Raw genomic sequence first — 15,000 nt, 5'->3', positions numbered from 1 at the left:
TTGCATTCTGTCTAAAAGAGAGGCCAAAATAAGAAATCAGGCCGGATTTTTTGCGTTCGACATGTTTACTTTACAAGTAAATCTTGGAGACAAATCTGGTGGCGTGTAAACCAGCCTTTTAAATATACTTTTATAAGTCACGTCTGAGGAAAACAGCACTATTGAGGCGTTGTTTTCTTTTATCATACAGACCTTGGACAGAATTCTTTCTTTAATTTTGCCCTATTTAAACCTATAATTCTGCAGTTTTTTACAATTTGCAAGACAAATTGCACTCATTCAATCAGTCCAGGCCGATCGAAGCACGCGCTCGGCTTCCTTTTCACAGCAAATTAGAGATTTTCGTAATGCAGTTACTGTTCAGTCAGAAAAATATGCTCCTATATCATATGTAGGGTAATAAGTCTGGGCTTTTAAGGAAAACGATAAAAAAAAATCCCCAAAATCACCTAATTATACGGCAAGCCGGACGTGCTCTCACTTTTGACAAGCACTAAATTTCCAGTGCCAGCAGTGTCAGATGTTTGAATGAACAGTAACAGAGTTATGCGTCAAGGTGATAGAGAATTTATTATGTTTAGGTCTTATTTCCCTTTAATTTATGGTTCTGTTATATGTAATCTTTAAAAGCGTTTAATATTTACGCACGGCATTTTCAGTACTCCTGCATGCGATGTTTATGTACGACTGAAAAGAAGCGGAGCAACGATTAAAATTGCGAGAGAGACTACTATCAGTCAGTAAAATAAATACTATTCGGTGAAACATGTACAGAGACAACAATTTTCGTTCACGAAGACAAGTATTGAGAGTAAAGTGTCTCTAAAAATCATGAGTCAGGTATTAAGCATATAAGCTTATATCAAACCTGATACTATTGTAGGTCAGATCACTGCCTGGCTCGTGCATAAACTAGCCAAATAAAACTACTTTGATGGACCTGTTGGATAAGTAGTTTTCAATTCAACAGGGGCACCCAACGACTGTTTTCTGTAAAATATCTGTTTGGAAAAGCAAATATTACCTATAATTTTCTATTACTTGAGGACGCGGGCTAAAAATTTCTAGATGACCGTTCCATTCATTTACAATTTTTGAAGCTTATTTAACAAATTCCCTACGATTTTCCGAAGTTTAATTTTCACATTTCACTTCCCCAGTTAGGCTATTTTTCGTAGAAAAAAGGAAATCTAAAATTTTCGGATTCAAAAGTATGATGGAGAGAGGAAAATGTCTCACTTTCGTAATAAGTCAAATTGCATCTAAAATTTTCGTAAAAATAATACTCAAGCCCTTGTAATTTCGAAAAGACTCAAGTTCTCCTAGGATGACCGAACAGATACAAATTTTATAGCACCGCCTAGAATGCGTTTCTAGAGATCTAAAAGTACTCTGGATAGGCCTTGGGTGATCGAAGCCAGCAGCTGGCCAGAGATTCCTTTTTCCTTCAACAGTTTGAAGCAGAGGCCATTGTGCCACACTTTATCAAAAGCACCTTTGATGTCAAGAGCTATGAGTCGTACTTTGTAGCGTTTGTCAAGAGTGTTTGACCACTGCTGAGATTAGATGGTGAGAATATCAGCTGTGCTATGATGAGGCCTGAAGCCAAACTATCCATCAAAATAAGATAAGGTCGCGGTACATACTCTTGTAGCTGACTATTGACATCTGAGCGATGCGGCAGGGATGTGCACTCTACATGGCCTGAACTGAAAGCATCATGAGACTCATAACAGTTCGGGTAATCAAGAGGTAAGACAATTACCGCTTGGCCAAGGATTGGGTTTGTCAGCGCATAGAATTGCCTCCCCACTATCCACACTTCTAGACAAGTAACTGACGTATTTCCTTTATTCTTTAGTTTTTGTCTTGTAAACAGTGACTGAAAAGCCCCAAGGGGAGTTACTATTAAAGTGTGTGTGCTTATTCTAAGAAGGGTACTTGACTTTTAACTACCAGGAGAACGTATCTAAGAAATTTGGACAATGGCTCACTCCCTTGGGATGTATGTCGGTATGAGAACGGCCAGAGCTCAGAGCTAAATAGATCATGATTATAACTATATAATGATATGTATTATTATTGGCTAATTTTACGCATGTGCAATATAAAACAAATATTCTATTTAAGGGCAATTATTTGGATTCATGTGGCAAAGGTGTTGCAAAGTTTTTAGATTATAAAGCGGAGATTTTACCTCCATCAGTTGTCATGTCACAGTAAACTCTCAACGGGATTCCACTGTTCTCACGGTCGATCCAGTACTTCCCGTCTCCTTTAGAGTCACCAGAGTCTCGGATGCTCTTACAGGAATAAGCAGGCTGCTTGGAATTCCAACCTTCCCTTGCTGCAGCAGATAATAAAACAAATGACTATATATGGTAAATGTTCCATCCGCCGTGAGAAGCAATAGCGTAGCGCGTGAATGATGTCATAGTGACTAATTTGCAATTTTTGTCTGAGTTTTGTCATTTTTCTCCTTTTAATGACAAAAGACGGACAAACATGACATTGTAATGACAAAAGTCAGACAAAAGTGAGGAATTCGCTAATGTTAATTTCAGTTTGTTTGCCTGAGGTTTGGGCCTATAAATAGTAACTGCTATTGTAAAATCAAATTTAAAAATAGACTTGTAAGTGTTTCTCACGAATTTCACATGGTTTTTTGGTAAAGTCAGGATGGCGATGACCAGTTTGTTTTTTCTTGTTAGTGGGCAGATCTTGGCAGGTAACCTGAGAAGAAAATAACAAATCGAAATGAGAAACATCAAACAATACCTGGAAACTATTGATAACGTCATTATGTGCTTTCTCTTACCACTTTTGCCTGCTTTAAAAGCAATGCTAGTAAATATGGTGATATGTGTACATCCTTTCCATTTCCTACCATAGGCAATATTTACCTTGCGGGTAATAACAAACATATACTTTAAGCAACAGACAAACCGGTACGACAAATCGTTGTTCAAAGGAAAATGTTATCAAAAGTAAAGGATTCACTACGAGCCTCAGCGCTCCGGAAGTTAAAAAATTCGTACCGTCTGGTTGCTATGAAGTGACGTAATCATCCAGTTGAGTATCCATCACCGTAACACTTTTGCGGTCAACTACCGCAGCGCTCGTAAAGTACTTTAATTAAAACCGTGTTCAAAACCCTGTAGGAAGTCTGTTTATTTTTGAGTCGATTAATGCACTGCTGACTTTCACAAGGTCAACTTTTGCATAAATTATCAAACATTATGTTAAGCGGGAAATCTACCTATGGTTCGCGGGAGAAGCAACTTCTATAGCGGCGCAAGACAAATGTTTCGAGAGTCGCGGATGTGCTCACAAACTATTCACTATGCGACGAAAGGAGAAATCACTGGCATGATAGCTGCATGTAATGGTAATTTTATCAATCCAGGTCGCGCCGTGTTCGCTCGAGAACACTGTGACAACCAGGGCGGATAAAGGTTGGGCGGTGAAACGAGCGCTCCGCTCTTCATTTAATGTGTGATGCGGAGTAGGACTGGCGCGAGCGCTCTTTCCGCGCTTCCGGTGCGCTTGAAGGCCGGCGAAATTTTCCTTTTTGGAAACCGGAAATCCTATTTTCTTTCTGTAATTTCAGGCTACAATGTTAAATAGATAAATTCGTTTCATAACAATATCAATAAACAGTTTCATATGTTTGTGTCTGTACGTCTATAAGTCAAACTTGTTGGTCGTATAATGCCAAAATTTGAGTTTTATTTGAAAGTGTTGAATAGCTCCCCCTTCCACTAAATATCACCTGATCGTCTTTCACCGTTTCGTTTGCAAAAGCTTAACACTTCTTAACCTCAATTTTTACATATGTTAAAGGGGGATAAATTTTATATAACATAACAAAAAATTAGATTGATATATATTGATATAGTGGCGTTGTACTTCTTCAAACTTTGCTTCTCGGGTGCAACGCGCCATGGCGATTCGCGCAATGCGTTGCAAAATCCGGCAACCGCATGTAAACAAAATTTATTGAGGTTAGTTTTAAGGTTTTTTCTCCGTTTTTCTCTCTTAAACAAAACAAGGTAAACAGTAAAAACTGAGGGGAAACTAATTTTGAAGTTTCGAAGTAACAGAAAGACGTATGAGATGTTTTTTTCAAAATTAAAAAGAAGGATGATGGTGATTGAAATTAGCATAATTTCACCTTGCACGAGCTGCACGCATTTATAAAATACACGTCATCTACTGCTGTCTTTTAGTTTTGCTAGGGATGACATGGATGAGATTTTCCTTCGTGTTTTAGACAGTACTTAGTTGTTTTTGTTTTGGAATAACATCGACATTGGCAAGTAGCAGAACGAAAATATAATTCAGTGGTAGAGCCATGGAAGTAATAAAAGAAACCCTTTAAAAGAGATGTTTGTCTACTCCAACTAAACCTCCCGCAAATAAAAGGGAAACATTTGCCTCTCGGAGGCAGCGTACCAGCACAAAGTAACGAGGAAGAAGTGCAAGAAAACAATTCAAGCTGCCATAATTCAGTGACAGCGGCAGTGTCTAATGTACAAACCACATCGCAAGCCCTGAGCGAAGTCGAAAACAAGCGACATTTCTAAGCAGAGTCCCAGTCCACTGCATCACACCTTTTTGCTCGGACGCGCTCGTTTCACCGCCCAACCTTTATCCGCCCTGGTGACAACCTCATTTGGCGCGCTTCTCAATACTTCCAAAACATGTTGTAATCGGTAAGTAGACTTAAAGGGACAGTGTCCCGATTATGCGCACGCGCGAGTGTCATCTGTTTTTTCTTCAAAAGACAATAGAACTGTCAAATTGACTCGACAAGATTTCCTTCCGGACCGCACCGCCGACAGAGATTTGTTGTTTATATTCTCAAGTAATATTTTAGACTTTCGAAGAAGTCTTTCGTCTTATATAAAAATTTGGCTCGCGGTTCGAAGACTCATCGCGATTTTATCGCTAGCTGGGCCGCCTTGCGACCCGAAAATCTCGTTCCGCTCGCTATAAAAACATATTTTCTAATTTGAAACTCGTGTCAGAGGTCAATCGCTCCAAGTCCAGTAATATCTGCCTGATTTGCTCGCGTTCTAGCCTCAAACGTTTGAGAGACATAAATAAAAATGCAATCTCAACGCTATGAATCATCACAAAGGTTAGTCAAGAATGATATTATGATTCATGTCACTAGTTTTTCAAAACGTGTAGCGCCTGCTTGTTCGATTTTGTCGGCCGTAGGGAGATTCATTTAAAAGTTTACTAACGCGTCGTTGCAAAACATTCTGCATCACGAAGCTCCCCTCCACAAGATCTCCTCAGTCACATCAATGTCTCAACGGTTTCTTTCTTACAGTCTTTATTGTTGCTGTTTCATTTCTGCGTATTCCTTTCACAATTATCTGAGCTTGTATATGGAAGCTAGCAGAAGAAATAAGCCTTCAATCGGCATCAAAGTGCTTCCAATCTTTTGGTCCTCCGGCAAACGGCAATAAAAGTAACGCCAAAAATTCCAGATTTTGCCCAAATAGAAACTTAACAGGAACAATATATCATTGATCTATAATCCTGAGAAGTTTTAGTGTCGTAATGAACCCGGCCAAGCGCGATGCAAACGGATTTTTCAAGATTCTCTTACTCTCCTCGCATCCTTTGATTTGGCGACATCCTGTCCAAAAATCAAAGTTTGGTGCATGCGCAGTAACGGGATACTGTTCCTTTAAGCACTTAGTATCGCCAAGCCATTCGAATCAGTGTATACCCAATTCTTTGTCTGAAGATTCTCGCAAACACATATACCAAGTAAATCTGGATGGAAGAGGAAATTGTCTCCCTAAACGCAGCCAGATTATATTTTGAAGGATGGCGGCACAATTCAACGCGTCTTCCAGGTCAGCCCTAATTTATAGTTCGTAAGAGTATAAATTGCGATCTCCCTATTTTCGCTTAAGCTTTTTTTGATAAAACTTCAGTAGAAACAAAACAACGCAGACATGACATTCTCCTGCATGAGACACAATCGGCTGAAGGAAATATCTGTTTACAAGTCGCGTAAATTATCCATTCTTGCGCACCGCAAAATCATTAAGCCTGAGCGCTTCTAAGAATAACACGTTTAAAACTTCGACGCGTAGAAAAAAAAGGCAGTTGTTTTATATCCTTTCTGGTTCATCCAGGTAGAAGTCCTGGCATATTATTATGCCTGAGCGCTTCTAGGATATATAACACGTTTAGCATTTCGACCCGTAGCCGTAAAAAAAAAAAAAATAGGCAGTTGTTCTATATCCTTTCTGGTTCATCCAGGTAGAAGTCCTGGCATATTATTATGCCTGAGCGCTTCTAGGATATATAACACGTTTAGTATTTCAACCCGTAGCCGTAAAAAACAATTAGGAAGTTGTTCTATATCCTTTCTGGTTCATCCAGGTAGAAGTCCTGGCATATTATTATGCCTGAGCGCTTCTAGGATATATAACACGTTTAGCATTTCAACGCGTAACCGTAAAAAAAAAAGTTAGGCAGTTGTTCTATATCCTTTCTGGTTCATCCAGGTAGAAGTCCTGGCATGATATCATTATGCCTGAGCGCTTCTAGGATATATAACACGTTTAGCATTTCGACCCGTAGCCGTAAAAAAAAAAATTAGGCAGTTGTTCTATATCCTTTCTGGTTCATCCAGGTAGAAGTCCTGGCATATTATTATGCCTGAGCGCTTCTAGGATATATAACACGTTTAGCATTTCAACGCGTAACCGTAAAAAAAAAAGTTAGGCAGTTGTTCTATATCCTTTCTGGTTCATCCAGGTAGAAGTCCTGGCATATTATTATGCCTGAGCGCTTCTAGGATATATAACACGTTTAGCATTTCGACCCGTAGCCGTAAAAAGAAAAAAAAATAGGTAGTTGTTCTATATCCTTTCTGGTTCATCGTAGGTAGAAGTCCTGGCATATTATTATGCCTGAGTGCTTCTGGGATATATAGCACGTTTAGTATGTCGACCCGTAGCCGTAAAAAGAAAAAAAAATAGGTAGTTGTTCTATATCCTTTCTGGTTCATTGTAGGTAGAAATCCTGGCATATTGTTATGCCTGAGCGCTTCTGGGATATATAGTAGCAGTTTGACCCGTAGAAAAAACAAACTCAGCCGTTCATTTTATAGGAGATATTTAAGCGTTTTTGTCTGTGTTAGCAATGTGATCGACTTTATACGCCGACCTTAATAATATGTTTTTTTCTTTGACGGCACTGAATAATTTTAGCGGAAACCTGAGCCGTACATTTGTTGAATGCCGCGCTTTTAATTAAATTTCTCGCCCTAGAATGATGACATGATGGCGCGAAAATTGACGCCTCTGTCGTGTTAGATGCGAAATATGATCAGAGATAAATGGAATAGTGAATGTTACAAGCTTCTGAGTATCCAGCTGAGATAGGGGACTTTTAGTCCCCTATCTCAGCTAGATAAACAAATTTTTTTTGGTTGCTAAGACGGTGCGGCTCGTTATGTGAATTAACTGCAAAAACCGTGGACGAGGATCCTGCTAGTTGTAAACGTTGGATCTCTAGAAAAGAGATCTAATCAGCCAAAATATAACTGAAGAACCAAGAACGAGAAAAGTACTATTTACAATAAAACTGAGTTCTGCAAACTCTTCTAACATCAGTAAGTTCACTTGATAAGGTGACCTCGAAACTCCAGAGATTTTGAGCCGGAAACTGTGAAACCTAACAGGGTGACCGCTGTGAACGCGTTTTTAAGTTGTTTTTGGTTAAGTTTTTATGCCTAAGTTTGTAAAAACGATGGTTTATGTTCAAACAGTAGAACTGACCTTAACATGTCCATAATAAGAAGATCCTTTCTTTTTTTTAAAGTTATCTGGCGTCGTCTTCCGTGTTTTGTTGTTCAGCTCACAAACTCGTTTAGAAAAATCTGCACCGGGATGAACATTAAATGATTTGCAGCTGTTATTTCCGAGGCATTTTTGGTGACATTCAAACTCGTCAGCAACAGTTGATGTATTCATGACGTGACCAACTAAAACATGGTCTGAAAGATAAAGTAATATAAAATGGAGGAATATGCAGTGAAACAGTAGAGTTTAACGAACCGAGGGCACACATTGTTTCAGTTTAGCTGTACATTTTTATAACATTAAAAGATATACTTGCTTGCTAAATTGGGATTAGATACAAGCTGGAATAGACAGGAGAAGTGTGACGTCACGTTACCATGGTAGCAAAATGTTTGGATCACAACAAAAGCGAGCTTAGGCAACAACGACAGCGGCGGCGGCAACGAGAACGGCAAAAAAGCAATAAGTTTATATTAGTAAAACAACAACTCTGCACGTGGATCACGCTTTTTTGCACAATTTTTTGCCATCGCTGCACGACTGCGACATGAAACTTCCAAATTTCACGCGTCCGCTTTACGGAGTAGCCAGTCAACACAACACAAAAAGTTCCTTTTTCTTTTTCTAAACTCAGGTACGATCCCTTCGGATTCAACCCCAGAAAATTTCGCTAACATTTGACAAATGAAATGAAATTGAATAAGATCGATGAAGTTTGAAACAGTGCGAATTTACTTTTTAAGTGAATTTTCGGTTTGTTGTCATCCAAACATTTTGCTACCATTTTGCTTCTCCTGTCTATCGTCAATAGTAAAAATAGAAGGGATAGGAGATGTAAGTAATTTTTATATCAGATATAGTCGGGAAAAGCAAATGCTTCTTGTGCAAGCTCGTTTACGTTATCTCTAGTCCAGTTCTGGCCCCTGCTCTTTGCGTGACATAGAGGGAGAAAAAAATGTAATAAAAGATTCCTCTTAAGACCAAACTTCCTAAAAAACGGTATTTTGTTTGCGCCTAGAGACACAGAAAACGTTTTAGAAAACCTTTTTATAAAGCAGCAGGTCTTAACTTACCAGTCTGACTTTCAAACACGCTCGCACAGAAGTCCGAGTCAGATTTCACAAGTAAACTTGCGATCAGAACATTAACAGTCAGTAAGAACAAACGAATGAGCCACGAGGCAGCCATCAACGGCGGAAAATGTTTGGCCGAACTTCACTGTATCTACATATACCTTAACTATTATGTGTCAGCCTTATACTGTGGGCGTTCAGTTCAGTTTGTTTAGTTGTAAAACTTTTTTGCGGTGTCAACTCCCAAGCAAAGCAATTTATAATTCATGAGTGTTTTCAAAACTACTTAATAAAATTGCTAATTACAAGTGTGTTAAGGGAACGTCTCATAACTGAACAAAGCACAGCACTAAGATTAAAAAGCGATATAATATATGCATTGAGCGATAACACCTGCATTATCGTAGTTTGCAATATCGTGTAGTTTGCTTGAGTTCCCTGTTCTTACCTCGGAGCCGGGCTCCTAACATGTGACTGCTAAAATAAAAAAAATATTCATTATTCTGAAATCAGTACTTATTATCTGCAGTCAATCGAAGCTTCGGGAAATAAATTTACCATTGCTGTGGCAAGTTTATTGGGTATTCATGGGGAAATTTAGATAAGGCTTTGAACGTGACCTAACTTTGGGGAAAGACAGGGGCAATCGAATCATTTTTGTTTGGCCTGGATCCATCTGCTAAGTGCAGTATTTTACAGTTATTAATATGTTCTGTTTCATCCTTTTAGCTTCGGGCTTATTAATTAATCGACAGCCACTTAGGTAGCCAAGGGTTAACTCTATCCTCTAAATTCCGGTTAATTATCCTCAAGAAAACCAAGGCAATTTCTAGTGAAACAGGGGTTAGGGGTATTTGTGTTATTCCGTCGTGTACGCGAATGTATCGTGGTTTGGGTTTGTTTTAATTCTTCAGTGAAGTTTGCAAAGCATTTTTTTTAAACTTGTTCTTGGGTTAGGCTCGACTTGGAATGAAAGTTTGATACATTGTTATTTACATGAAGATTATATGACTGTTAAGACTAAAAAAAGGTTAGTTTCCAAGATCCTTAGGAAGAAAATATACTAACAGTTCTAGCATGGAAATATATTAAGCATTGTGAGACTCTTTGAGATGCTACTTTAGAGGAATTTGAATGTATATTTAGAATTTCCTTATTTGTTCATTTATCACAACTTTTGAAATTCGAACATACAGAATTTTTTAATCTCACGGAGGTTATTTGCTAAACCGACATCACGTTTAAAGACCTTGATGTTGGATTTTCAATGGCAGGTCCACTCTTTGACAAGGGTAGAGACCCTGTTCAGCGGAACATACCCGTTAAGGCCAAATAAGGAGGTCCCCCTTTGGGTCCTGGTTACAGCACTTCCAAGTAGCAATTTTCGGCAAATCGTAGAAGTTTTTTTGTTCGTTAATTTAGAAATTATACTTACCTCAAAATAGTCAGGATTCAAACTAGATGTTCTACCGTTTTCTTTTTGAATAACGCTTTATACCATCCAACATGTACATGCAGTCACGGGGGGACAAGGGACTTTAACACCCAGCTTCAAATAGAGGAGCACTTTAGCGGGAAATTTAACATTTGCACAGGAAGTTAGGTTTCCACGGTGGAGTGGAGCCATATCTCTTCAACACGTCGATCGATTGTGCGTTTTGGTATTCGTGCCATCCATTTAGGCTGAGATTGCCAAAACGTTGCGTTACATAATGTGTAAATATGGACTGCAGAGCTATGGTGTTGTGTAGGATATAGCTCGACCAAAAATTTCGGCGGTATTTTTTTTTTTTTTGTTTTTTTATCTATAAGAGTATTTCTTATCTCTCTGCTAAAGGCAAACACAATTTTCACTGTCAATTTTACGTTTAATTTTTCAGGAAACCAGCAGAATAGTGATAAAAAGTTTCTCAGCATTGATAGAAATAAAGTAAAGATTATTTTCCTCTGAGTTTGGTTTTGTTTATTATGCAAATTTGCCCATTGTGCCGGTGAAGATATAAGGTGTGTGTGTTTTTGGGACTTTTGTTTCTAAACGAGTTGTACCTGGGCTCTTTCCTTGGTACAAGTACTCTCATAGCTTCTGACAATAGTATTCAATTTGTAAATTTATGTGAAAGATACGAAGTTTTTGGCGGTTTATTGCTAATTCTTCTGAGTCAAGGCAGCGGGACTTAGACATCGCAGTTTTCTTGTAAACATTCGACGATGGAAGGAAAATTGTACGAATGATGGCCATTTCAATCGAAAATCAGTACTTGATAATTTATTTAAAAGAGATCATAATCTAATTCGTATTTATTAGAAAATCAGCCAAAAAACACTGGGACCTTTACCAGTGAGGATATGATATCCGGGGTTTTAACAATAAATGAATCCCCTGCTGACCGGGGAAAATGGCAAAATTTAACCCATTCGCCCCTGAACCGCCTGTAACCGCCCGTGCGGATCCGCGTCCTTTCTACCCTTTGTGACGTCATCAGTTTTAACGGTCAAGGACAACTTTGTCTGCTAACTTGTGCAGAGTGAAGAGATCTTTCAAACCATACCAGAATGAGCACAATTCAGTCAAGGACACCGGAGAAAGAAGCAAAAAACCATGTGACATTGACCTGAAAATCTCAATGAAAATCTTGTTTCATTGCTCACCTACCTTTCCTTTCACCTAATCCTAAGTTCCTAAAAACGTTCCTAAAAACTCTTCCCACCTAAACGAAGCCTACAAAAAAACAATGAGGCAAGAAAAGCGAAAAAAGAGGGGAGGAGAGAAAGCGAAAAGGAAAAATCTCGAAATTTTGCTTTCTGCGCATGCCGAACTTCGCAAGCTGATATTTTGCATCTGGATCAGAAGGCCGCGAAGTGTACGACCTGAAAACTGGTTTGTGGTAAGTTTTAGCTCTTTATAGCACGACAGTGATCAGCAAACCACTCGACTAGCTTCAAAACGCGTTTTTCGGCAAAATCTCCAGGAGCGAATGGGTTAACACTCCATAAATATCAAATTTCCGCCTTCTCCCAGGGGTCGGGAGAGTCAATTGACTAGTGCATAATAAGTTTTCAAAAACAAGATTCTTACCCGTGAGTTTTTACTGTAGCCCCTTTAAGTATGATACTGTTCAGAAAAAAGGGAAGAAATGGAGACGTTGAAGAATCTATTTTCAACAAATTTCTTAAATCAATTTTCTCTGGCTTAGAAATTTGAAGAAAAAGTGTAACATTTTAAAGGGAAAAATAGGGGGAAAGAAAAAGAAAAGAAAAACAAAACTGGGTTGTCGCCCCTCGCTATAGAAGCTAAATTGTTGAAGCATGTTTGAAGACGAAAAAAGCAGTTGTACGTCGGGTTGTTTATTATTATTATAAATAGGTTTAATACGAAACAATAACTTTGCACATGCATCACACTTTTTTTACATTTCTTAGCCGTTTTTGCACAACTACGTCGTAAAAATTCCTAAGTTCGCGTTTCATCGATACCATAAACAAGCAAGGGCGAAATTTCATTTCTCTTTCTGAAATTGGAAATGGTCCCTACGAATTCAACTCCACTTGACCTAGGCTACATTAGACAAAGTAAATGTGTAGGAAAATTCGCGAATAAGATTGAAAGAGCGCAAATTCACAGCAGGCTCAAGTTAAAGCAGCAGTTATTGTAGGACGTAGAAGTCTGGGGCTGCATGACACCCAAGACGCTGATGGGATATGGAAAATCCCAGGGTTGTGTAGAGAAGTAAATAGTTACTGTACGGATTCTATTCGATCGGCAAATAAAGTTAAAGGAAATTAAAGACAACGTAACATTTGGCGACCCCGAAGTGATTTAAATACTGAAGGAAATGGCCAACGAAACCAAGCAAATTAAGGAGGCACAGATCGAGCTGAGAGCAGCGATTTGTGGCCTGCTTTGTTTGTGGGAGGATGGGTGATTTCAGCTACAATTGTCGGAGACCACGAGCTCAAATTACTGGGCATACTGCCAAGGAAACGAACGGGGGTTGCACCCACGGGACAGGAAGCAACCCTGAATATGCAGAAACAGTTCCGAACATGTGTAAAGAGTGGCAGAAAAGAAGGTGTTACCGGTCGACACCTTTGTTGTTTACAATGCCACGCCAGCTTGCAAACTGATCCATACGGCGAGATGTTGAAAAAGTAAACAAAACAATAAAGCTAAAAATATATATTTTTAACAAATTTGCCGAATATTTCGGTTTGAGTGATTGAGTGTCCAGCTTGATTGAAATGTAAGGAGACAGGGGTGGGATCGCTGTGATGGTGCTTTAAGATGTATCGGCGGTGTTCTCCAAATCTATCATGAAGTTTGCGTTTAGCATCTCCGATGTACTGGCCTTTACATTTATTACATTCAATTAAGTAATATCCAATCCCCACTTTCGGCAAACACCTGCCAACTTTGAGTTGTCATTTTCCAATCTGACATATGAGCCACACGAGGCGGGCTGGACATCCGTCTGACATGAAAGTCCTGGCCGATGGATGAAAAAAAAAAAAAAAAAAAAATCTACCTATGGTTCGCGGGAGAAGCAACTTCTATAGCGGCGCAAGACAAATGTTTCGAGAGTCGCGGATGTGCTCACAAACTATTCACTATGCGACGAAAGGAGAAATCACTGGCATGATAGCTGCATGTAATGGTAATTTTATCAATCCAGGTCGCGCCGTGTTCGCTCGAGAACACTGTGACAACCAGGGCGGATAAAGGTTGGGCGGTGAAACGAGCGCTCCGCTCTTCATTTAATGTGTGATGCGGAGTAGGACTGGCGCGAGCGCTCTTTCCGCGCTTCCGGTGCGCTTGAAGGCCGGCGAAATTTTCCTTTTTGGAAACCGGAAATCCTATTTTCTTTCTGTAATTTCAGGCTACAATGTTAAATAGATAAATTCGTTTCATAACAATATCAATAAACAGTTTCATATGTTTGTGTCTGTACGTCCATAAGTCAAACTTGTCGGTCGTATAATGCCAAAATTTGAGTTTTATTTGAAAGTGTTGAATAGCTCCCCCTTCCACTAAATATCACCTGATCGTCTTTCACCGTTTCGTTTGCAAAAGCTTAACACTTCTTAACCTCAATTTTTACATATGTTAAAGGGGGATAAATTTTATATAACATAACAAAAAATTAGATTGATATATATTGATATAGTGGCGTTGTACTTCTTCAAACTTTGCTTCTCGGGTGCAACGCGCCATGGCGATTCGCGCAATGCGTTGCAAAATCCGGCAACCGCATGTAAACAAAATTTATTGAGGTTAGTTTTAAGGTTTTTTCTCCGTTTTTCTCTCTTAAACAAAACAAGGTAAACAGTAAAAACTGAGGGGAAACTAATTTTGAAGTTTCGAAGTAACAGAAAGACGTATGAGATGTTTTTTTCAAAATTAAAAAGAAGGATGATGGTGATTGAAATTAGCATAATTTCACCTTGCACGAGCTGCACGCATTTATAAAATACACGTCATCTACTGCTGTCTTTTAGTTTTGCTAGGGATGACATGGATGAGATTTTCCTTCGTGTTTTAGACAGTACTTAGTTGTTTTTGTTTTGGAATAACATCGACATTGGCAAGTAGCAGAACGAAAATATAATTCAGTGGTAGAGCCATGGAAGTAATAAAAGAAACCCTTTAAAAGAGATGTTTGTCTACTCCAACTAAACCTCCCGCAAATAAAAGGGAAACATTTGCCTCTCGGAGGCAGCGTACCAGCACAAAGTAACGAGGAAGAAGTGCAAGAAAACAATTCAAGCTGCCATAATTCAGTGACAGCGGCAGTGTCTAATGTACAAACCACATCGCAAGCCCTGAGCGAAGTCGAAAACAAGCGACATTTCTAAGCAGAGTCCCAGTCCACTGCATCACACCTTTTTGCTCGGACGCGCTCGTTTCACCGCCCAACCTTTATCCGCCCTGGTGACAACCTCATTTGGCGCGCTTCTCAATACTTCCAAAACATGTTGTAATCGGTAAGTAGACTTAAAGGGACAGTGTCCCGATTATGCGCACGCGCGAGTGTCATCTGTTTTTTCTTCAAAAGACAATAGAACTGTCAAATTGACTCGACAAGATTTCCTTC

At 39.1% G+C, this 15,000-nt stretch overlaps 1 protein-coding gene across 1 annotated transcript in view; it reads right to left on the bottom strand.

Annotated features, from left to right (window-relative positions):
• The window catches only part of LOC140932460 (uncharacterized), a 13,487-nt gene extending 4,409 nt beyond the window's left edge, over positions 1 to 9,078 (bottom strand). Inside the window, exons 1-4 of the mRNA XM_073382069.1 lie at positions 8,912 to 9,078; positions 7,815 to 8,032; positions 2,632 to 2,733; positions 2,198 to 2,372 (exon numbers count right to left, since the gene is read on the bottom strand). Of these exons, the coding sequence (XP_073238170.1) occupies positions 2,198 to 2,372; positions 2,632 to 2,733; positions 7,815 to 8,032; positions 8,912 to 9,026 (610 nt within the window). The 5' untranslated portion in view covers positions 9,027 to 9,078. The remainder of the gene's footprint in view (positions 1 to 2,197; positions 2,373 to 2,631; positions 2,734 to 7,814; positions 8,033 to 8,911) is intronic.
• Positions 9,079 to 15,000: the final 5,922 nt, after the last annotated feature.

The sequence above is a fragment of the Porites lutea genome, chromosome 3 (assembly GCF_958299795.1).
Source record: "Porites lutea chromosome 3, jaPorLute2.1, whole genome shotgun sequence".
NCBI classification, from domain to species: Eukaryota; Metazoa; Cnidaria; class Anthozoa; order Scleractinia; family Poritidae; genus Porites; species Porites lutea.
The sequence above is the reverse complement of the archived record's forward strand: the minus strand, read 5'-3'. Positions and strand labels throughout refer to the sequence as shown.